Source organism: Spermophilus citellus, assembly GCF_964194105.1.
Source record: "Spermophilus citellus genome assembly, chromosome: 17".
Lineage (NCBI taxonomy): Eukaryota > Metazoa > Chordata > Mammalia > Rodentia > Sciuridae > Spermophilus > Spermophilus citellus.
Window position 1 is genome coordinate 5,277,115 of NC_138199.1, and position 24,745 is coordinate 5,301,859.

The 24,745-nt window shown below is 40.0% G+C and overlaps 1 protein-coding gene across 11 annotated transcripts in view; it reads left to right on the forward strand.

Annotated features, from left to right (window-relative positions):
• The window catches only part of SPECC1 (sperm antigen with calponin homology and coiled-coil domains 1), a 280,506-nt gene that overhangs the window by 245,611 nt on the left and 10,150 nt on the right, over nt 1–24,745 (forward strand). For 10 of the 11 annotated variants that reach the window (XM_081270147.1, XM_081270146.1, XM_081270145.1 and 7 more), the window contains 2 exons: nt 10,673–10,789; nt 20,890–20,949. In XM_081270147.1, coding sequence (XP_081126273.1) covers nt 10,673–10,789; nt 20,890–20,949 — 177 coding nt within the window. Of the gene's footprint in view, nt 1–10,672; nt 10,794–20,889; nt 20,950–24,745 lie in introns of all 11 variants that reach the window. The other variant, XM_081270152.1, reaches the window with a different exon arrangement.

The following is a 24,745-nucleotide window of genomic DNA, read 5'->3' on the forward strand; positions in this document are numbered from 1 at the left end:
CAGCACCACATACCAACAAAGATGTTGTGTCCGCCGAGAACTAAAAAAAAATAAATAAATATTTAAAAATTCTCTCTCTCTCTCTCTCTCTCTCTCTCTCTCTCTCTCTCTCTCTCTCTCTCTCTCTCTCCTCTCTCACTCTCTCTTTAAAAAAAAAAATAGTTAAATATTCACCTGGAAGAAAACAAGAAGAAGAGCCAAGAAAGTTTTACAGAGAAAAATAAAGGCCAGTTTTCTCGTATTTACCGTGAGCTGTGGTAAATAAGGCCTCTACTTCAAAAACCCTTCTACCCCCCTGAGATATTCCAGAAGGGAGAACACCAACAGGGGAAGCCATCATAACCTTGGTTCCTGAGACTCATGTTTAATAAGAATTGACCAGATTGATTAAACAGGTTCATTTTGGGGGTTTTGTTTTTATTTCTATGGTACTAGGGGTCCTAGGGCCTCATACATACTAGGTAAACTCTTTAATCCCGAGTTATGTCCCTAGCTCAGGTCCATGTTTTTTAAACTCCTTTTTTTTAACATTTATTTTTTTAGTTGTAGTTGGACACAATATCTTAATTAATTTATTTTTACGTGGTGCTGAGGATTGAACCCAGGGCCCCTCACGTGCTAGGTGAACACTCTACCGCTGAGCCACAACCCCAGCCCCATAAACTCCTTTAAATACAACTTGTCAGACTTGATTTGGGAGAAAAAGTCCAAATATAAAATCTTAAATAGAGAAATAAGTGATTAAAGCAATATTATGAATAGGATCAAAAGTGGACAGACATTCCAATGAAAACCCAAGTTATAAATGTATGATATGTCAAAATCATTGTATTGTCATGAGCAACTAATAAAAAAAAAAAAAAGAAAAGAAAAAAAACCCAAGTTATCTGCTTTAGGGACAAAAGATTGGTTTCCACTGTCACAGAGAGATGATTCTCTTCTTTGTAGCAGATGTCACAGAAGTGATGTGAAGTTGTTTTGCTTATCTACAACTGCAAAACAAACTACCCCCAAATTTAGTAGATTAGAATAACAATAGTGTTGGGTCCTCCGCTGCCACCACAAATCTGAAATTCAGGTGTGACTGCCCTCTGTTCCTTGAGGTCTAGAACCTTAAATGGCTAGAGGCTAGAATAGTTAGGGGCTGGCCAGGCTTTCTCCACAGATTTCTGCATACCTCAGAAGCTACAGAGGTCCCAGAGAGAGCATTCCAAGAGTTTTGGATAGAAATTCAAGGCTTTTTATGTTCTGGCTTTGGAAATCCCAATGTCACTTCTTCCACAGGCATGCTAAGCATGTATTCTACATTTGAGCTGTGGGCCCCATCCCCTCTAGTGTGTGTTGTGGGGAGGGGGCCAGAGGCTGGAGTTGAACCAAAGGCCTAGTGCATGCTAGGTTAAGTATCCCCAGACCTAGCAAGTTCTTAATTACATCTGCCTTCCCTCATCTATAACTGAGTCTTTTCTTCTTCCTCAAATTTTGAAAAAATACGGGTAAGAGGGCACTCCTCCACAATTTATTTGACCCTAAATCCTACAATTAATAGGACTTTTATAAATTCATTATCTTGGAAATTATAAATTCATTACCACATTGGCCTATTTTGTCTATGTGTTTTGTTATTATTTTTAGTAGCATGTATTATTTTTTTCTCACTGTAAAAATTATACATTGTCATTATAGAAAGATTGGAAATACACAAAAGATGAAGAAGAATCAAGTTAAATGCCATCTTATTTAATTTGATTTCTATTTTTTGCCTATTGAAATATTTTTGGATCCTGAATCTATGAATTTGTTATTTATATCCTTCCCAAATTTCTTTAACCAAGTCAGTGAACACATAGAAAACTATAGGACCAAGCCTCTAGGTTGACATCTATCAAAATATTACCAAAAAGCAACAAACTATTGCATATAACAAACCCTCAAAAACCAGCTAAGGCGGGGCTGGGGATGTGGCTCAAGGGGTAGCGCGCTCGCCTAGCATGCTTGCGGCCCGGGTTCGATCCTCAGCACCACATACAAACGAAGATGTTGTGTCCGCCGAGAATTAAGAAAAAAAAAATATTAAAATTCTCTCTCTCTCTCTGTCCCCCTCTCTCTCACTCTCTCTTTAAAAAAAAAAAAAAAAAAAAAAAAAAAAAAAAAAAAAAACAGATAAGGCCCAGCAGGGTGGCGCATGCCTGTAATTCTAGGAGATCCAGAAGCTGAGGCAGGAGGATCACAAGTTCAAAGGCAGCCTCAGCAAAACCGAGGCACTAAGCAACTCAATGAGACCCTATCTCTAAGTAAAATACAAAATATTACTGGTGATGTGGCTCAGTAGTGGCTCAGTACCCCACCCCCCACCCACACACACCCCAGGAAAAAAAAAAAACAGGTAAGATTTTTCCCATGAGCTTCACAGAAATTTCTGCTGATTAGGAAACTATATTATAGGTTATTTTTTATTAAAAAAATCTCAAAAAAAGTTTACTTAGCCTACTTCCATTAGGATATTTCTTTTTTTTTTTAATATTTTTTTAATATTTATTTTTTTTTTAGTTCTCGGCAGACACAACATCTTTGTTGGTATGTGGTGCTGAGGATCAAACCCGGGCCGCACGCATGCCAGGCAAGCGCGCTACTGCTTGAGCCACATCCCCAGCCCCATTAGGATATTTCTAATTCCCCATCCTGAACAATAATCTACACGTCTTTTCTAGTTTTTTTTTCATTCTAGTTATGTCTTTTCTAGAACAGATCTCCCCAGTGTGATACTACTGGGTCAAATAATTTCATTAAAAAAAAAATACTTCCAGTTGTCTTCCTAAAATCCTATACCATTTTATATTTTCATCACCCAATATAAGAAAATTCATTTCCCCATATCTTCATTAACTCTATGAATTAGCAGTCTTTTTAATTTAAAAAAAATTTTTTTAGATGTTGATGAACCTTTATTTTATTTATATATTTATATGTGGCGCTGAGAATTGAACCCAGTGCCTCACACATGCTAGGCAAGCACTCTACCACGGAGCCCCAATCCCAGCCCAGTCTTTTTAGTTTTTAATGAGTGAAAATTTTGTTTCACCATTCTTATTTTCTGGTGAGACTGAAAATTTCTTTATAGGTTTCAGACTGTATTTCCTCTTTGATGCATCACTGGTTTATTCTTACAACCATTTTTACTTGTGTTCTCTCTTCCTTATTGCTTATAGGCGTATATTATAAATATTCATCATCTGCACTCTCTCATTCTCTCTATATATACGTACATATAGTTTTTAAATTTTGTCATATAGAAACTTCATTGTATAGTAAGATTTCTCAGCCTTGTCTTTTATGCTTTTTGAATTTTATGCTGTAGATAACTTTGTCTCCCTGAGATTATGAAACTATTCTTCTACATTTCCTTCTACTAATGTTACAATTTTAGTTTTAAATGTATCCATCTAGAATTTACCTCTAGAGAACAAGCACAGGAATAATCTCCATGGGAAGAGAAACCCAAGGTGAAGCCCTGGTCACCAGCCCTCCATTTGGACACAGTCTCCACATCACAGTACAGAGAGCTGGCAATGAATGTCACAGTAGCAGAGAAGGCAGCAATCAGAGAAGGCACCTTGAACAGTTCATTCTATGGGATGGGATGGGATGGCAGAAGGGAGGATGCTATATGGAGAGGGGGGCACAGAAGCCTTTGTACAGGTCACTAAAGTCCTTGGTAGAAGGCCACACTGTCCATGTATAAGGCAGGTCACTTGAGGTTGACCAGATGGCCTGGCCTGAAGCTGAAACATATTAAAATTCTATGGTACACACACCTGCCTGAGACAAGGGATGAGTGCTAAATACAAGTACAGGGAAGGAATAGGCTGCCTTTTTGCAATTTCACATGAACCTTCTGATTAGTGTATATGCTCTGTATTCTGTCCCACCAAATCTTCAAAGTAAATTTGGGCCTTCCTGGTCTCTTACACATGCTGAACCTTAGTGAGGAATGATCATCTGTTGTCCTCTGGGATCTATAAATTGTTACATTAAAAGACAAACAAAAGCATTATTTCACAGCTGTGACAATAAAGACCTACCAAGAAAAGCCCCAGAACTATCCTGGGAGGAAGGATATTTAAGACACCCTCAGCCTGAGAGAGCTAATTTTTGCAGGAATTAACATACTACATTTTCTAATCCATTTCCTGCCTTTTTCCCAGAAGCTTTACTTTGCTGCTTTTTAATTGTTTTTAAACTTTGCTACTTAGTGCATACAGAGTCATTCCATTCATAGAAATGCGATGGAGGAAACCAGAGATCCTCAGAGAAGATGGAATGGTAGGAATAAAGTCACACAGCCATCAAATCCAACTGTGTATCCTCAGTAGAGTTGAGCGCAAGAGTCATTTCAGTGTGTGCTCTGTGGCTTCTCTTTCCTATGATTAATTTTTTTTTTTACTAAATATTGGGTTTCCAGGCAACAGAAGACAAATGAGATTAATCTTCTGGAAGCAAAATGCTCTAGATTGTTAGGGTTTGCTTTTCTTCTGTTCCATGCATTAAGAGTACTGCCTCTCTGGGTAAAGTGGTGTATGCCTGTAATCTCAGCGCTTGGGAGGCTGAGGCAGGAGGATGGAAAGTTCAAAGTCAACCTTAGCAAAAACGAAGCACTAAGCAACTCAGTGAGACCCTGTCTTTAAATAAAATACAAAATAGGGCTAGGGATGTGGCTCAGAGGTTGAGTGCCCCTGAGTTCAATCCTCAGTACCAAAAAAAAAAAAAAAAAAAAGTACAGCCTTTGCATTTCTGCATTCATCCTTCTGGAACTGTGATGACACCCAACCCACTCAAAAGGCAGTCTGGAATATTTTCTAAAGTTAGAGGTTGAACTTCTCACGTATGATTCAGTGTATTCATTCTCAACCGACTTTGTAGCACCAAAAGGGACAAAATTCTGTAATTTACAACATTTTCTTCTAAGTGCTCCTAGAAATGTAACTGTCAAATACACTTGTAATGTTACCTCTTTTACATCTGAGACTTCAGTCAAAAAGACCAGACCAGCCTAGGTGCAGTGGTAACTCAGGAGGCTGAGACAGGAGGATTGCAAAGTTAGAGGCCAGCTGATCAACTTAATGAGACCCTGTCTCTAAATAAATAAATAAATAAAAAGGGCTAGGGATATAGCTCAGTGGCAAAGCGTCTCTGGGTTCAACCTATACCCCTACCATATTTGCATACAAAGTGTACCGCACAGCCCCCATGAAGCCAGGGTCTTCAGAGACAACTCTTCTCTCTCCTGTTCATCCACTCCCATTCTTAGCCTGCTTCACCTTCCCTCTGTTCTGCTGGTAGGAGTCCTGCATACCACACAGCTTGCAGGGGTCTCTAGAAGGTCCACAAAGGAACCGTAATGTAAGCAGTGTGGCTCTTTCAGAGTGAAGTGAGGGGAGAGTGATGGAGCATACATCAACTCATCTATTTTCTGTAATTCATCTTACATCTATGTTTAAAAAAAAAAAGAGAGAGAGAGAAAAGAAAATAACCAAATTGTGTCACACCACGTCAGCTAACTCCTCATTCACAAAAATATACCTGTGGCTCACAGAAATATGCCTCCATGTTTGGTAACGAAATCACTTTTGTAATAATGGCAACAAAAGCAACCGCCTGAGAAGTGCGTGGTGCTTGTAGGTTGACAGCCATCCTCTCCTGAGATAAGAATGTGTACACACAATTTGAGTTGTTCAGTGAGCCGTGTCAAGTACGGAATTGTTGACACTCTTGGCACTCAAATGCAATTAGAGACCATTTCAAGTGACGTTCAGGGAACAAGAATTGAGGTTGTTCCACTCTGTAATAAAAAGGGTAGGGTTTTTACTTGATGGTGTAATGTTCTTGGAATGAGTCTAATAATACAAATCATAGCTGATTATCCTCCATCTCTGCCAGTGTCGGAACAGTAAAAAGTCTTAAACATGGAGAATAGCTTACACATAAGAGAAACATTTCCTGACCCGGATGTGGGATTAGATTACCTAAATTTGGAGTTCCCATAATAATTCCCTATTTTAAAAGGTGGAATACTTCTTCGCTTTTCTAATATGATTTCTGTGCACTCTTATTAATTTTTAAAAAATTTTTTTAGTTGTAGATGAATACAATATCTTTATTTATTTTTAGGTGGTGCTGAGGATTGAACCCAGCACCTCATACATGCAAGGCAAGTGCTCTACCACTAAGCTACAGCCCCAGCCCATTATTTATTGTCGAAGTGTGTCTTACATTAAAATGTTTGTCTTTTCTCCTTTTTTCTTTTTTTCTTTTTTGTGACCCTGGGCATGGAACCCAGGGCTTTACACCTGATAGGCAAATGCTTTACCACTGAGCTACACCCCCAGCCCAAATAAATAAGTAGATAAAATGTGTCTCAGTCTTCCAGAGAGACCTGCAGGCTGTAATCTGTTCTGAAATATCCTGTGAATCTGAGCTATACTGAGGTGACAGGTGATTTTGTTTCATTTTTCAATCACGGATTTGATGTCATGAGATTTTAGTCTGAACCTTTTATTCATTTATAGTGATAGATCAATGATTATTCTTAACTGGGATTCTGTTTACTAATATACCAGACACTTTCTCAATTTTGTGAGATGGATGGCTTCATCACATCTTTGGATCCGTTTGACCTCTCAAAATGCTTCTGAAGATTCTGCTGATGAAAGGAAATGGGGGGCTGGGGATATATAGCTCAGTTGGTAGAGTGCTTGCCTCACATGCACAAGGCCCTGGGTTCAATCCGAAAAAAAAAGAAAAAGAAAAAAGAAAGGAAATGGTATTTCATATTGTTATCTTTTGAAAGAAAAAATTATAACAATTAGTTATAAATCTAAATGGTTTTTACTCTCAGTTCATGGATCAGAACAGCTTTCATGCTATAAAACAAGAGTGAGAGCTCCTGCTGACAAAATGGTGGGTTTTTGTAAGGTGGAAACAAGAAAACAGTATAAACAAAAAACACATATTAACATCCTGTTGCTTGTAAAGAGGAAAGCCGAGGGTGACTTCCTCCTTCTGACATAAGTAGACTAGAATCTCTATTTTCAGGGAAAATGTCTGTGTCTTGGAAAGTTTCCTTGAGGTTTCAGTTTGATGATGGATTATTTAGCATGTGTGACCCCATTTTGGTTTATCTGATCCACTGGGGCCTACTATAAGGGCTGGGTCCAAATCAGTGGCCCCTGTAACAATATGGTAATTGACACAAGACACATGTCTATTAAATGTTCTCATGTTTTAGGAAGGGAAAGATTTAGCAGCTGGGCACAGTGGCACACACCTGTATTCCCAGCAGCTCAAGAGGCTGAGGCAGGAGGATCAGAAGTTCAAAGCCAGCCTCAGCAACTCAGTGAGACCCTCTCTAAATAAAATATGCAAAAGGGCTCAGGATGTGGCTCGGTTGTTAAGTGCCCCGGGTTCAATTCCCAGTAATCCCCCCCCCCAAAAAAAAAAAAGATTTAGCAAATTTTAAAAGTTTTAAATATAAAATAAATTGGAGGAGGAAGGAAGAATCTGGCCCATTTGAGACATATAAGTTCCTCAGTGTGGTAACATTCACTAGTGCTAGAAGAGTGATGCTGTTTACCCTAGAGCCTGTTCCTTGTGATCAATAGCCTGGTGACAGAAAATGTGGTTCTAGTTTACTAACTTACAAGAGTAATGGAGTCAAAGTTCCATCCTTGACTCCCTCTAGAATCTGCTTTCTCTCGCCTCAGCATTTCTGTTTATTCTTGTCCTAGATGTGAATCCAGGAATTGTAGGGTCTGCTTCCAGCACTGCAGATGGTGTTGAATTCTATGCTCAGTTCATCCTGCCTCAACACCCACCCACCCCCAACCTCTTCCTCCCTGGGTAACAGTGTCCCTCAGAAAACAATACATGTGCTTTGTAGTCACATGGAACTGAACCTTGACTCTGGCACTAATATTTCTTTTTGCTGCAGCTTTCTTGTCCATAAAATGGGCATAACCCAACTAACCATGTACGGCAGTTCTGAAAATTAAATGACAAAGTACACAGTGGCAGGCACATTGTAGGTATTTGACAAATATCACTACTCTTACCACCCCCAGCATTTTTGGAGCTTGAAACTTAAAGGACCTTCATCTTGATCACTGAGCATTCAACTTCCGGTTTAAAATGTAGCCTTCTGTTGGAAATGAAATGATCTAGGTCTGTGTTGCCTTGCAGAAGGAATGCTTGCAGGCCCTCTGCGGTGCTTGTTTCTGTTTACAAAGAAACTATAGGGGCCATCATAAATAAGAGGCATAAGCATGTGGCCTCTGGAAATACATCCTGGCTTTCCCTCCTCCAAGTCACAGCCATATGAGAGGTTAGTTGGAGATGGGGTCTCAGGCAACCTGTGTGTGGCAAAGAAAGAAAGGAAAGGAATTTGATTTTTGGTAAGAGCCGTTCCCCAAGGTTGACCTTGTCCTTCCCCCTTAAGTTCCCCTTTCCAGAGTGATGTGTAGTTTGAATGCTTGAATCTAAGCTGGTGAAATAGATCATTCCCCCAACCCCCAGGCCCATTTTTCCCCCTCTGTTCTTTAAACATATAAACCTCTTCTGAAAGTACAAAGCCAAAGCATTTATTTATTTATTTATTTAGTCTGTAAGTATCCAGGTCTTGCCAGGTAACTACTGAACCAAAAGAGGTTTTAGAGCCAAATAATTCCAGTGGTCAGCTTCTCAGAGGGCCATTACAGTCAAACTGAAAATGGATACAGGGCCCCTTGCAACAGTGGCATTCTCAGACTTTTATGTAACACTGATGCTTAGCAACTATTACAAGTTAATTGTGCTTCAGTCATGAAAATCCAAATAGAGAGGCATTATCACGGTGGTGTGTTGCTTTTAACCAAATGTCCTTCCCTGGGTGAATGCAATTGCAAAGTAGACTCAAGATAGCCTGTGTGTTGGGATAAAGGTCTAGGGTCCACCAGAATCATCTTGGACTTTGGCTAAAGGCAAGAGGAGGTTTGATAGAAAGGCAGAGGTGAGGGTTCTTGGTGTCTGTGCCCTTCAGGAAAGGCTCATGTGTGACATGTCACATCACCTCTTCTGTCTCAATTTCATTACTCACCAATGAGGTATTTGACCAACCTTGTGGCTAAGGGCGAGGCTAGCTCAAACTAATACTGGAAAAATCTAGATTAAAAACCCAAATGGAGGTCGGGGTTATGGCTCAGTGGCAGAGTGCTTGCCTAGCATGCATAAGGCACTGGGTTTGATCCCCGGCACCACATAAAAATATAAACCCATAAAATGAAGGTATTAAAAAAAAACACAAATGAGATCGTAGATCATTTGCTTCCAAGGAAACTTCACAGGAAACATTCTGCTGTATTTTATTATTTATTTCCACCTATGTATATTCTCTAAAACTTCTCTACACACTTTGAGAAGAATTCCATGAAAGTCTTCCTTCCCTATTCCAACTTAACTTCATGCCATTTTCTACTTCTCTCTTCCTGTCCTTTTAAACTGCCAGTTGCCCCTGATAGAAACACTCTAAAACAAGAAAAAAACACCAGGGCAGTCAGAGAGTTGACTGGTTATAGTTACATTTGGCTGTTTGGGCAGAGGGAAGGAGGGGCTGTCAACATCCACTCCATTAGAAGGAGCCAGCGACCATCACCCCTCTTCAAAGTCTTTGCCAGCTTTCTTGACTCCCCTTTTTCCCAGGACTGGGTGCTCAAGCCCCAGCAACTGTGAAGAGATTGCAAGGAGTCCTGCACTGGCCCAATTCCTTTTATCACCTTCAGGCTGCTCAGAACACAGACATAAAACCCAAGCCTCAAGTGGGCCCCACTTCTGCAACCCCTTGCAGACCTCCCTTGTGAGCTATTTCAATACATTTGGACTGAATCACGTAAACATGAAAGCATTCACAGGCCTGAGAACCTGACATTGCATCTGGGATAAGCTTTGTGAAACCAGGGAAGGAAACCCTGTAAGAATAAGCAAGGAAGGTCTGAAGATCTGCAAGGCGGAGGTACCCTGGAGCTGCAAGCCTAGGCCACCTGCCTAGGAACGTTAGATTTTAGCTTCTTTATAACTGTGAACCAGACAGCCACCAGGAGCCCCTCCTGTGCTGAAGGTGGAGTCCCATTTTCCCCATGTGCTCCCACTGACGGTGTGCTCCCAGAGGGACAGTGGAGCCTGAAGGTTTCTCTCCCCACTGAGGAGGTCTCCAGCTGAGGAAGCAGGACAAGCTGCCAGACCAGTCACTCAGGGCTTTACAACCTTTTTGTTCATCTTAAACTGCTTGTTGCTGATTATGTTATCCATGATGTTGATGATGTTGATGATGATTCTCTCTTGGCCAAATATATTTGGGAAGTACTGAGATATACAAAGCAACTCAGTGGGAAGACCCCTGCAGGAGGCAACCGGAATTTCCTGTTGTTTTGAGTATTTACACCTTCTTTTCCTACTATCCTGGAAAAGAATGGGGACCATACCAAGCCTTTCCAGGTGCCAAAATCAAATGTACTCCCAGCAGTTTGGGGTAGTTTGTTCCTATGTTGCTTTCCAAAAACCCAAAGTTAGAGTCCTAACCGAACAGTCTCCCTTGTATTGACATTGCTCAGTTTAGGGGTTTAATACTGCTTTTTTTCCCCTGCTGCAGAACATTGACATCACCAACTTCAGCAGCAGCTGGAGTGATGGCCTGGCCTTCTGTGCTCTGCTCCACACCTACTTGCCTGCCCACATCCCGTACCATGAGCTGAACAGTCAAGAAAAAGTAAGTCACTGCTCAGTCATCCTGTTTTCTTCTAGAACTACAGGGGGGTATTCCTAGTTATGTTGATATATCCCATTGGGGATTGTTTATAGAGTTGAAAGAGATGCTAGGATATTGATACCAGGGACAGACAACTACTGAATGCATGATTACTCTATGAAGTCCAATCCTTAGTAGATACTTCTCAGCTTCCCTTCTCAATACTTACCCCTGAAGTATTGAAGGCCAGTTTACTGTGACTACTGAGAAATTCTTATCACACTCTGTCCAGAGAAAACTTGATGGAATTTCACCTTCATTGTTCAAACTAGCATTTTTCAAAGTCTATTCCAAGGCTAGTGGTTTAAGCTCCATAGAAGAACATCATATTTCACTGCATAATTGTCACAGATATTTATGCCTTTTTTTCTGCAAAAAAAAAAAAAGAGTATAACCACTATGTGAGCTAAAAACATTGTGCCAGTATTACTTAAAAATCATTTATTATTAAACTACCTTTGACACAAGATTAGGATGCATGAGATACTTGTCAATGCAGGGATGACAATTATGCAGTGAAATACTGCATCTGCCTGTCATACGCAAGGTTTGATCCCCAATGCTGCAAAAACAAAAAGTAAAACAAAGTTTATTCCAAAGAACCAGCAAGTGCAAAAAAGGAAATGGTATGTTATGACACATTTTTGGAGATTTTTCATATGACTTTGTTTAACTCAACATATATCAGACCCACAGAACCTTTTGTTTTGTTTTGTTTTAGTTCTGCTATAATCGCCCATAACAAGGATTAGCAGACTTATCTGTTAGGAACCAAATAGCTTTATGAGTCATTTGGTATGTTAGTCAATTTTTTGTCACTGCAACAAAATGCCTGAGAAAAACAACTTAAAGAAGGAAGGATTTATTTTGGCTCACAGTGTCAGAGGTTTCAGTTCATAGTCTGCTGGCTCCATTGCTCTGGGCCTGAGGTGAGGTGGGACATCACAATAAAAAGTCACAGTGTAGAAAAGTTGCTTAGCTTAGAGAGTGGGGAGGCCAGAGACCAATATGCCCCTCTAGAACATTCCCCCAGTGACATACTACCTCCTCCCACTAGGCTCCTAAAGTCTCCACCCCCTACCAGTAATGCCCTCAGCGATGAACCCATCACAGATTGATCCACTGATGAGAGCAGAGCCCACTTCTCACCTTTGAACTTTGTTCCATTGAGTACCAAGCCTTCAACACATGAGCCTCTGGGGGACATTTCACATTCAAACCATAATGGTCTTTGTCATAACTATGCAACCTTATCATTAAGCTGAAGTGGCCCTTGACAGTATGTAACAGTATGTAACTGTTGGATTCAGTGCAGAGGCAGTAGCTTGTCAACTCTGACTTTGTACAACCTACAAAATCATATTCCACAGAGTGTGCTTTAGAAAACACCATGCCTGGGTCCTGCACTCTTTCACTCAGAAAGTATCTCTTGCCAAGCTTGGTGCACAGTCATAAAGACAACAGTGACCAACACAGGCTTGTTCTGTGCCCTCATAAGATAAACAGGTGATAAACACAACTTTTACAAGTTGTGAAAAAGCCAAGAGAGAAACACAGTACTGTAAGAGCGGCAATCCTATTAGATCAGGAAGACTGAGACAGTCTTCTGAGGAGATGGTACTCAAGCTGATCTCTGAAGAACAGATGTGAAGAAGAGCCGTACAAAGCTCAAGGGGAGCCCTTCTGGCTCACGGAACAATTAAGAAGTGAATGCTGGGGTGCTGTCAAGGATACGGAAGGAAGCAATGACTGGATTCCAGGGAGTAGGAAGAGTGGCTTCTGGAGATGCCAGGGATCAGGCAGAGGAGGCCAAATCCCACAGAGCTTCTCCAGGTGACTGGTGAGAAGTCTATTCTTTACTCTGTGTATAGTGGGAAGCCATTGAAGGATTCTAAACAGTGGAGAGGCATGATTGGTGTTTATAAAAGAGCTCTCTGACTTTTATGTGAAAGATTGCATTGGAAGGAGAACAAGAATGAAGAAGGAGCTATTGCAGGAGTCATCCAGAGAATTCATTTTCCTTGACTTCACCCACTAACTGAGACTGTAGTGGTAGTGCAGATAGAAAGATGTAGAAAGGCTCAAAATATGTCTTAGATACAGAATCACCTGGAGTTAGCCACAGGTTGATTGTAGGAAAGAGAAGAGGAAGGAGTCAAAGATAACTCCTGGATATCCAGTTTGACAAGTTTGACAAAACCATTTTTCAGGATGGGAAATGCCTAGAGAGGTTTTAACCCACATCAGGAGTCAAATGGACATACCATGCATAGCCAAGTTGACATATAAAATCAACCATCATAGAGCATATTAAAATTTTAGAGCACTTTTATGTGGGTGCTTTGTCTATAATCTATAAAGCAGGATGGACAGAATTATTTAACATTTTGAAGGAAAAAAGATTTTGTTTCTAATCCTGTTAAAGTCTGAGATGTCAGAAATATGTAGGTACTAGTGTCAGAAAAGGAACTGGAGAGCAAGTCTGGAGTTCAGATGGGAAGTCAGAGCTGGAAATAACCATCTGGGGTCATCAGTGAAGATCAGTGCTGTGTTGTGGAATAATATCTGCACTGTCCAATATGGCAGCCATCAACCACAAGAACTGAAGAGCACATGAACTATTACTAGTTTGACTAGTTAATTTCAATTTCAATAGCCACATGTCACAAGTGGCTACTGTATTGGACAGGGTACATATGATATTTAAAGCTATGGGCCTAGAGATCATCCAGTCACTATGTCTTAAGGGAAATTGTCTTGGTTTTTTATTGCTGTAATACAACACCTGAGGCAGAGTACTTTATAAAGAAAAGAGATTTATCTGGGCAAGTAGCTCACACCTGTAATCCCAGCCATTCCAGAGGCTGAGACAGGAGGATCACAAGTTCAAAACCAGCCTCAGCAACAGCGAGGCGCTAAGCAACTCAGTAAGACCCTGTCTCTAATAAAATACAAAATAGGGGTGGGGATGTGGCTCAGTGGTTGAGTGCCCCTGGGTTCAATCCCCAGTACAAAAAAAAAAAAAGGAGGTTTAATTAATTCACTGTTTAGGAGACTGAAAGGCCAAGACTGGGTGTCCCATCTGTTCAGCCTCTGAGAAAGACCTCGGGGCAGATGGCATCACATGATGGGAGCATGTGCAGAAGAGATCAGTGGGTGAGACAAGAAGCCATCGATGCTGGGCTGCTCTTTTTATTGCAACTTGCCCTTGTAGGAACCAATCATGTTCCATGAGCACGACTTTAATTACTTCTGAGGGTGACATGTGCAGTGGTTTAATCATCTCCCATTACCGCCCCCTGTGTCTTAAAGGTTCCACCACCCAACACCACACTGGGCCAACTGTCCTGCACGTGAACACTGGAGGGCCCATTCAAGCCCCATCAAACGGATAACCACAGCAGAAGTGTAGAAAGATGAGGACTCCAGTGTTTGTGCTATAGGTAGAGGGAGATGACCCAGCAGAGGGAAGGGGAGGGAGCAGCCAGACAGTAGGAGTGGAGTTGGGGCCAGAAGGTTCACAGAGGCCAAGGCATCTGGCATAGCCTCACAAGCATCTGACCATGCATCTGACCATGATCTGGGTGTCCATCCTCCACACCCTCTTAATTTTTCAGCCCTTGCCTTTCCACTGATCACAGAAACAGTCAAGGAAATAGAGGGCATAGAACAACGGAAAGTGATTAAGGCCTTCCTAAAACTGTAGGGAGGAGTGTGAGCTTGAGCACTTGCATACCTCCAACAAGCCTGTGTCTTTGGAAAGTGACATTGGTCTGCAGTCAGCAGACTTGACTTTTATGTCTTTGAATCGAATTCAGGTCTGGTTGGAAATAATGGGCCTGCGAATATTCGCTTTCACACTTCAAGTCATGAGCGTTGCTTCCTGGTGTCCAAAACCTCTTTGTTTCATTCTGGATCCCTGATATTCCCCCACTGGGACATGACCTCTGTGCCCAGTGGCCTCTCGCAGCCTGGAGACATGCAGCAGGGCAGGCAGACATTGATGTTCTTCCTTCTGTTGCTCTGACAGGACAGAGGCCCCTATTTTCTACATCAAAAACCCATGGTCTTTCATGGGTCTTTTACAGGGTTGTACTCCTTTTCCCAGATCTATCTGCTGACCTCAGGGAACAGCCACAGGTGAAAGACCATGGGTCTTTGATGTGGTTCAGGAGTCAGCTCCAGAGACCTGCCGCATTTTAAGATCTGTTTGGGTTCACATCCTCTCATGGTTATGGGAAAGCATTTTCAGGATGTGTTAACTTAAGCAAATTAATACAGTGTAAACTGAGCACGTGTGTGAAACCCAGTGTGGAGGGAATCTTACCAGAGGAGAGATGGTGTAAACAGGAGAGTTTTCCCAAAATGGGTTTTTCAGGGCTGGGGCCTTCCAGGAAACTGAGGTTCCCCTCCACAGTCCCCCCAATCAAATCAGAAAGATTTCAGACATGTTACTCAGAAATTCTAACAGGCATAAGATTATTAGAAGGAGTAGGAAAGGGGGGAAGGGGACACTCTAAAAGAGAAAAGTAGGTCATTTTGGGAGGGGGACAGCATGTCTCTATTGCACTCCAGTTTAATTGGGGGTCCCAGGAAAGTTTCCAGAGAGTCTCACTCAGGTTCACCTCTTGACTTTTGATTGACAGCAGACTTTCAAGTCCCCCAACCCCATGACAACTGTAGGGGGACTTTGGCCGGTGCTGACCAGTTCTAACTGAACCTGTTCTTATAGATTTTATGGTTGGGGGAATTAACTTTATCTTCCTGAGTCCTGGGATCTGGTCTGTGTAAGGGTCACAGAAGGTCCCCCCCTGTTCTGGGTAATTTATGTTCTTTTTATCAGCATTATTTTGAGCCTGCATTTCTTTAGCAGTTAATAAGCAGCTTGCTGAGGAATGTAACATGTCCTGTGGACTGAAGCCAGGCAGGGCTGCAGGTAAATTGCTTTTTCAGAAGTGAAAGCATGTGGAGGTCAGCACAGTGTGCCCAGTTTATAAAATTATTCCCTCAGCCTCATGTTCCCACCACTCATGTCAGACTGTCCCCTATCAAGGGCATATTTGAAGTAGGTTTCTATGGAAACAAGTTGACTTGAATGAAACACAGACCTCAGATATTCTTAGGATGACTGAACATCATCCAGACTCTAGCCTGCAGTCTTGTTCTGGCAAGCCTCAGTGTTGGGGTTTTGTTTTATTAGAGGGTCCTTTAGAGTACACAGGCATCAAAAAGGGCACCAAGAGAAGGCTGGGGTTGTGGCTCAGTGGTAGAGTACTTGCCTAGCACTCGTGAGGTACTGGGTTCGATCCACAGCACCACATGCAAAAATAAATAAAATAATTATGTCCATCTACAACTAAAAATATTTTTTAAAAGGGGCATAAAAAGAGGCCTTATAATATCTGTGAAAGTCTATTAAAATTGTGATCTATAGATCATAGGCTATAGGAACTGGAGGTGTAGCTCAGTGGTAGAGAACTGAGAACCAAAATAACTAAGTAAATGAGTAAAAATCTTTTTTAAAATGAAACTTTATGATATAGCTATTGATTAGCCCAGAAGTTTCTGAAATCATGAGCTGCTCCCATATGGATGAAAGTAATTAAAGCAAGTAAGCTTGACACCGGTTTTAAATAGGGAATTTCTGATAAAACTAACAAGGATGTCTTCTGTGACATTAAAAGGATATGTAGTCACAGGGCATGAGTTATAGTCAGGTGACTGAGTGGAGTATGCTTATTTTAAGATCTGAAATGAAATATGAATGTGAGAGGAGAATTTCTAGAATTGGCATCATTTCTCCCTTCAGTTTCAGGAGAGGTATTCCAACAGCTCAACCCCCGCTAGCCAGGCTGGTGACAGTTATACTATAGGTTGAGGATTTAGACTGTCTTGGAACTGGAAGGTCTCAGGCCTACCTACACCTTCTTCCCCAGGGCAGACACTGCAGGACAGCCTCACACTGTCCCCACTTTGATGGCAGAGGCCCAACTGAAGCTCACATCTTATAGACAAATGAGTTCCCACTCCCAGCTTCTTTAGAGGGCTTACCTTTAGCTGGGAACAGTAATCCCAGTGTCATGGGAGGCTGAGATGGCAGGATCAAAAGTTCAAAGCCAGCCTCAGCCTTGGCGAGGCATTAAGCAACTCAGTGAGACCTTATCTCTAAATAAAATATGGAGCTGGGATTGTGGCTCAGTAGTAGAGTGCTTGCCTAGCATGCATTATTATTCTAACCCAAAGAACTTTACAATAAGGAAAAGGCTTCATTAGCACCAACATAGGAGAGTGCTTTGGGCTGCATTGAATATGGAAACCAGCATGCATGAGTCACTGGGTTTGATCCCCAGGACCACATAAAAAACAAAGATATTGTGTCTACCTATAAGTAAAATAAATAAATAAGAGAAATAGGGCTGGGGATGTGACTTCAGTGGTTGAGCACCCCTGAGTTCAATCCCTGGTACCCCCAAAAAATAAAAAAATAAACTCTTTGCTCCTGTCAGAGGCTGCTACACAGTGCCTGTGACAACGTTCCAGTGAAAGAGTATTAGGATAGTGACGCCTGGTCACTCAAGTCAGAGCATTTGAGAAAATTTTGCAGTATGGACTATTCTGTCATATCTGCAAAGAAACACAATTGGTTTTATGTAAATCACACTAGAGGGCCTTGAGAGTTCCCTATAAAATCTTTACTTAGAAATGCCTTCACCTAGCTGGGCACCATGCCTGTAATCCTAGTGGCTCAGGAGGATCATGAGTTCAAAGCCAGCCTTAGCAACTTATCAAGGCACTAAGCAACTCAGTGAGACCCTGTTGTTAAATAAAATACAAAAAAGGGCTGGAGATGTGGCTCGGTGGTTAAGTGCCCTTCAGTTCAATCCCCATTACCAAAAATAAATAATAAAAAAATTTAAAAAAAGAAAAATAGAAATGCCTTCATTTTTAGATCTTACTAGTAATCCGAGAATACAGATAAAAAATAAAATATCTTATTTAAGCCTGACACATTTGGCAGAGCCTTTTGGAAGTCCTAATATTCTTTCCAGGTGAGGGTACCAAAAATGGGCACTACTGCTAGAAAGGAAATTGGTATAACATTTTAGAAAGCAATTTGACAGTACATCTCAAAAGCCATAAAAATGTTTGTATCTTGACTTCCAGGAGTGATGATAACCTAAAAACAGGCTTACAGAGCCCCTTATTATTCTAACCCAAAGAACTTTACAATAAGGAAAAGGCCTCATTAGCACCAACATAGGAGAGTGCTTTGGGCTGCATTGAATATGGAAACCAATGCACAGTGCCCCAACTCAGCAGAATAGAACAGTATTATGGAAGCAAGTGTGAGATTTCCAGTCCAACTGATTAATACCTCTTAATTTCAAGGAAAAAAGTTGGAATCTTAGGCCAGAACACAGCTTCTCAAAGCCTCAACCACCAGCTGGAAGAAACATATAGCCACATCTTTCTGGGTCTTCTCTCTCACTGGGTTTCTCAGAGTTGGTTTTAGTGTCAGGGCAAACCCTTTAGTCTCAGGCAGAGTGAAAGCTATGGGAGAAATGGAGTAGAGTATAAAATTCTGTATAAAATCTTTTTTCCCCCCAGTGCTAGGGACAGAACTCAAGGGTTCTTTACCACTGAGCTATATCCTCAGCCCTTTTTATTTTATCTTGAGTCAGGGACTTGTTATGATGCTCAGGCTGGCTTTTAACTCCTAGACTGAGCCATCTTTCTACTTTAGCCTCCCAAGTACATGGGACTGTGGGTGTGTACTACCAAATGTGGTTATGTATAATACCTAAGTATATAAAATTATGAATTTCTACCAAAGAACATAAAACAACCAGGCATAGTCACACATGCCTGTAATCCTCGCCACATGGAAGGCTGAAGTAGGAGGATTATAAATTTGAGGCCAGCCTCAGCAACTTAATGAGACCAAGTCTCTAAAATAAAAAGGACTGAAGACATAGCTTAGTGTTAGAATGCTTGCCTACCACATGTGAACTCTTAGGTTCAATCCCTAACACTGCAAAAAACAAAAGAACATGAATAGGTAGTGGAACATTTTTTTCTCAATAATATTTAATACACCAATTTTAAATTTTAATAAATCCTAATGGCTTTAAAATGAATTATGACCAAATTAGAAACATGACCAAATGATTCTTAAGTTCATCTCTCCAAAGAAACATTAAAGAATAGCCAGAAAGAGTTTCAGGAGCTAAAAACTAGGACTGAGTGATTATGGAGCAGCACTAATACTTTTCTAAAGAAAAATTATTATTTTTTTTTTAAAGAGAGAGTGAGAGAGGAGAGAGAGAGAGAGAATTTTTAATATTTATTTTTTAGTTCTTGGCAGACACAACATCTTTGTTGGTATGTGGTGCTGAGGATCGAACCCGGGCCGCTCGCATGCCAGGCGAGCGCGCTACCGCTTGAGCCACATCCCCAGCCCAGAAAAATTATTTTCAATGTAGAATTTTCTGTCCAGTCAAACTGTTAACCAAGTGTGATGGTAGAAGAGACTTTGTTTTGACCTAGCTACCCCACTCCTTGGTCTATACCCAAAGGACTTAAAATCAACATACTGTAGTAAGACAATCATATCAATGTTCATAGCAGCTCAATTCACAGTAACTAAATTGTGGAAGCAACCTAGACGCCCTTCCATAGGTGAATAGATAAAGAAACTGTGGCATATATACACAATGGAATATTACTCCGCATTAAAAGAGAATAAAATCATGGCATTTGCAGGTAAATGGATGGAGTTGGAGAATATCATGGTAAGCAAAGTAAGCCAATCCCAAAAAATAAACAAAGGCCAAATGTTCTGATAAGTGGATGCTGATCCATGGTTGGGGGAGGTGTGTGTGGAGGAATTTTGATTGGGCAAAGGGTGGGGATGAGGAGGATGCATGGGGGCAGGAAAGATGGTGGAATGAGATGGACATCATTGCCCTAAGTACATGTATGACTACACATATTGTGCAATGCTACACTGTGTATAACCAGAGAAATGAAAAATTGTGTGTAATTGTGTACAATGAATCAAAATGCATTCTGCTGTCATATATACCTAATTAAAATAAATAAATAAAAAGAATATAGATGTTGTCACATGTGATTACATCCAGAAAATGTTTTTCCCCCCACATTCTTACCTTAGAAGAAAACCTAAGAATGAACTCTAGTAAGACTGGGGTATAATCCAAAAATTCGTACAAGGTTCTAGAGGGCTCTGGGCTAAAGGATTTTGTTGAATGGTATGTTTAAGAGCTTGAATGTATGAAAAAAGAGAAAATGAGAAGCTATGCAGAGAAGTCACGGTCCATGAGGCAGTACCTCCATGTTAGAATGGAAAATTTGGGCCACAGGAGAATATTATAAACTTTAAGCTTTCATTAAAATGAGTAAGAAGCTAGATGATGAAAGAGACACGAAGTTCTTCTCCCACTAAGAAAAGTCTAAGATAAGCAGAAACTGTAGGGAAAAAAACACTTTTGGAGAAAGATCCAAATCTGGAGCAGACTTAAAATGCGGTATGATTTGATCAGTGGGTAGAGTAATAAAGAGGAAAATCCTCTTGAAACAAATGTGTTGTTGTTGTTCTAGGGATTGAATCCAGGGGCACTTTACCACTGATTTACATTTTTTTTTTTAATTTTTAATTTTGAAACAGATTCTCCCTAAGTTGCTGAGGGTCTCCCTAAGTTACCAGAGCTGTGCTTGAACTTGAGATCCTCCTGCCCAGAGCCTTCTGAGTTAATGGGATTACAGGCATGTGCCACTGCACCCAATTTGAAACCATTTATTGAGTGGCAGAGGATCATGACTTTGGAACTATGGATCTTTGATAGATGACAATAATGTTATTTTCAATGTAATTATAATATGTTAATCCTCAAACTGAGACCATTGTTTGCATATTTAATTATTATTTGTCTTAAAATCATAAATAATCTATAGGGGAGTGTCAACTGATGTTCTCTTCTAGCAAAAACTACTTTTTTTTAAAAGATGATGATTTTATCCTCTTTGTCTTTCTAACCTAGAAGAAGAATCTCTTATTGGCATTTGAAGCAGCTGAAAGTGTAGGAATCAAACCCAGCTTGGTAAGTATCCTATTTTGTATCCTTTTTATATTTTATTCAATATATGAGAAAGAATTTTATGCCATCTACTAGACAGTTTCTTATAGAACACCAAAATCTATTTGCAGATCTGTTACTCATGATCCCTGAACAAATTTATCCAGTTTGTCTGATCACAAATGATTTAGTGTTTTTTCAATTAAGATTTCACTGGATAAATTTCAGTTCTGGAAATACAGTGGGCTAAATTATCATTAAAGCCCACAAATCATCTAGAAATCCCAATAAAATATCATTTTTTAAAATGTCGATACATGGTTGAGGTTGTGGCTCAGCGGCATAGCGCTTGCCTAGCACATGCAAGGCACTGGGTTCGATCCTCAGCGTCACATAAAATAAGTAAAATAAAGGTATCATGTCCAACTACAGCTAAAAAACTTTTTTAAATAAATAAAGTGCCGGGCTGGGGATGTGGCTCAAGCAGTAGCGCGCTCGCCTGGCATGCGTGCGGCCTGGGTTCGATCCTCAGCACCACATACAAACAAAGATGTTGTGTCCGCCGAGAACTAAAAAATAAATATTAAAAATTCTCTCTCTTTCTCTCTCTCTCTCTCTAAAATAAATAAATAAATAAATAAAGTGTCGATGCATTCAACCAGAGACACAAAAAACTGTGCTCTGTTTGTATATACGAATTGAACTGCATTCTACTTTCATATATATCTAATTAGAGTAAGTAAAATTGTAAAAAAATGTTTAAATGTCAATATATAATCAAGCTTTCGGAAAAAAATAGAAAATAAACAGATGCCTGAAATTTAGAAAATAAAAACCAAACCATAAGGCATGACCTGAGATCATGGCAACCCTAGGGGACAGAGATGGGGCTGGTGATATAGGGCTTATAATAAGTAGATACCTCATAAGCCCTAGTGGCTGCAGGCTTTATTTAATCACAGGAACAAGAGGTAAGAATCTAAGCTCCCTTAAACAAAGCACTAGTACTGAGATCCCCACATGAAACCAGGGCTCACAGTGTACTCTTCCTCTTAGTGAAAGGATTTTAAAATCTTGAGATTTTAAAAGCTACACCTGCATCATTCAGAAAAGTAATGAAGTTTATCTCCACTTTGGATGTTTTGTGGGAGGAAAAAAAAAAAAAAATCTCTTGTAAGGAAAAAAAAGAGCCAGGTAACATTTAGAGTCCAAATTTGTATCTGTGCTGTGCAAAGCCCTTGGCTTCTACTCTTTGATGCAGGAGTCTCTTGGTAATACAATGGCTGCTGGAAATAGGCTCACAAGTCAGAATTCCGAATCATCCAGATCACTCAAGAAAGTTACCAACTAAGCTAGTCAGTAGGTACAATAAGCAAGAGGATTATCTACCAGAACTGGAGATTGATATTGAAAGACCTGTGCCACATGCAGTAGAGCAAGGCACTAAGCAACTCAGTAAGACCTGACTCTAAATAAAATACAAAATAGGGCTGGGGACGTGGTTTAGTGGTCTAGTGCCCCTGAGTTCAATCCTCGGTACAAAAAAAACCACAAAAATAATAATGAAGGACTTTACATTGACTACATTTAAATTTATTAAAAGAGACCCAAAAGGAGGAATAGAAACAATAAGGAAGGACCTTGATAGTATAAAAAAGAGTTTTGGAAAAGTAATCAGGTAAAGCTTCTACAAATGAAAATTTGGAATTAAAAAAACAATGACATGAGTTGCCAAACTGATTAGATACAGCAAAAGAAAGAACTACTGAACTAGAAAATAAATATAAGGAGATTGCTCAGAATATAAAACAATCAAAAATGGAAAATATAATAGGGGGCTTTTATCAGTATACATTCAGCTTCAAGAAATGGAAAACCCAACTAACAGTTGCTTGAAGTCACAAAGAATTTTTTTTTTATTTTAATGAGAAGTTCAAACGTATTTTCAGGTTTAGTTCCCTGCTCAGTGTTTTAATAAAAGACCTGGAATGTCTCTTCACTGCACTCCACAATCTATCTGTTGGCTCTTTGTTCCCATATTTCTCTGTGGTTTAATGTGACTACCAAACTCCAGACATTATTCCCACCTGCGGGGAAGGGAGAAGAGGGAAGGAATAGAGCAAATCCTTCATATCTTTCTCCTTTGATAAGGAAAGCAAAAGGCTTCCTAGGGTCCCTCCAGTTCACTGGCAGTACTGTTATATGACCACCCTGACTGCAGGGGCTTTTGAGAAAGTCAGAATATAACATTTTCCAGCCTCTTTAGAGGGAAGCCTACCAAGGGAAAGAGAGGTTGGGAATGACTGTTAAGTTAACCAGCTAGTACTGTCTGTCACAGAGTTTAAGAGACCTAGAAGATTAAAGCAGTCTATTTCCATGTCCCATGTCCAGTGGAATTCCTGAAACAGAGGTTAAGAATAATGGAATAGCTGGGTGCAATGGTGCATGCCTGTAATCCCAGCAGCTTGGGAGGCTGAATCAGGAGGATCACAAGTTCAAAGTCAGCCTCAACAACGGCAAGGTGCTAAGCTACTCATTGAGACCCTGTCTCTAAATAAAATACAGAATAGGGCTGGTGATGTGGCTCAGTGGTTGAGTGCCCCTGAGTTCAACCTCTGGTACCCCCCAAAATAATAATGGAATAGAGACAATATTTGAATATTGAGTACCTGAAAAATTTCCAGAACGATGAAGACAAGAGCCCATGATTCTTAATGAGTCTCAACCAGGATGAATAAAATAAAATATTGTAATGAAACTACAGTAAATGCAAAGATTAGACTGATCACCTATAAAAAGTTCCAGTTAATAAGTAATAAGAGATAAACCACTGAAAATTATTAAATTCAAGTAATAAGAGATAAACCACTGGGTTGTGGCTCAGTGGTAGGGCACATGCCTAGCATATGTGAGGCACTGGGTTTGGGTCTCAGCACCACATATAAATAAATAAAGGTTCATCAAAACTCAAAAAGTAGGTCTGGGGCTGGGGCTCAGTGGCACAGCACTTGCCTAGCTTGTATGAGGCACTGGATTCAATCCTCAGCACCCCATAAAAATAAACAAATAAAATAAAGGTAGTCTTTCCATCTACAACTAAAAAAAAAAATTTTAAACTTTTTTTTTAAAGTAAAATGAAATTATCAAAATCTAGAATATACAACTCACAGAACTGGATCATGAATCGCCACTAACTTTTTAAGATGTTCAATTTCATTCATGATCAGGAAAATCTAAGCTGTAAAACAGTGGGATACAATTTCATAACCCTTGGAAGACAGGAGGAATCCAAAAAATAAAAAAGCACAAGTATACCTATTATAGAAATCTTAGTAATATGAACAATGTTATACCACAAATTGGAAACAGAAATTTCCAGAGAAATACCAAAATATTTCTAAAAATATTAAATCCAAATATTTCTCTAGAACCTATTCAAAAATAGAACTTTAATCATTAAAGAAATTGAATGCATATTTTAAAATGTAGTCATAGACACACAAGCAAGAGTCCCAGTGAGCCCAAATTCTTTTAAACCTTTAAGAAAACAAATATCCCTATCATGTATATTTAAGTCCAGAGAAATTAAAAGGGAGTAAGGGGTCCTACACATCTAACCATGATGAAGTAAGAGGAATCTGATTTATACTGTCTGGAAATAGTGGGACAACCAACAAGTTCAAACAGTTTACATAAGGACCAGAAATGATAAAAACTTGTTAGGAAATTATATTATACAAAGAATATTTTTTTTCTTTCTAGTATTATAGTATATGTGCTTCTTTTTAAATTTGCTATTTTTTCTTAATTTTCATCTAAA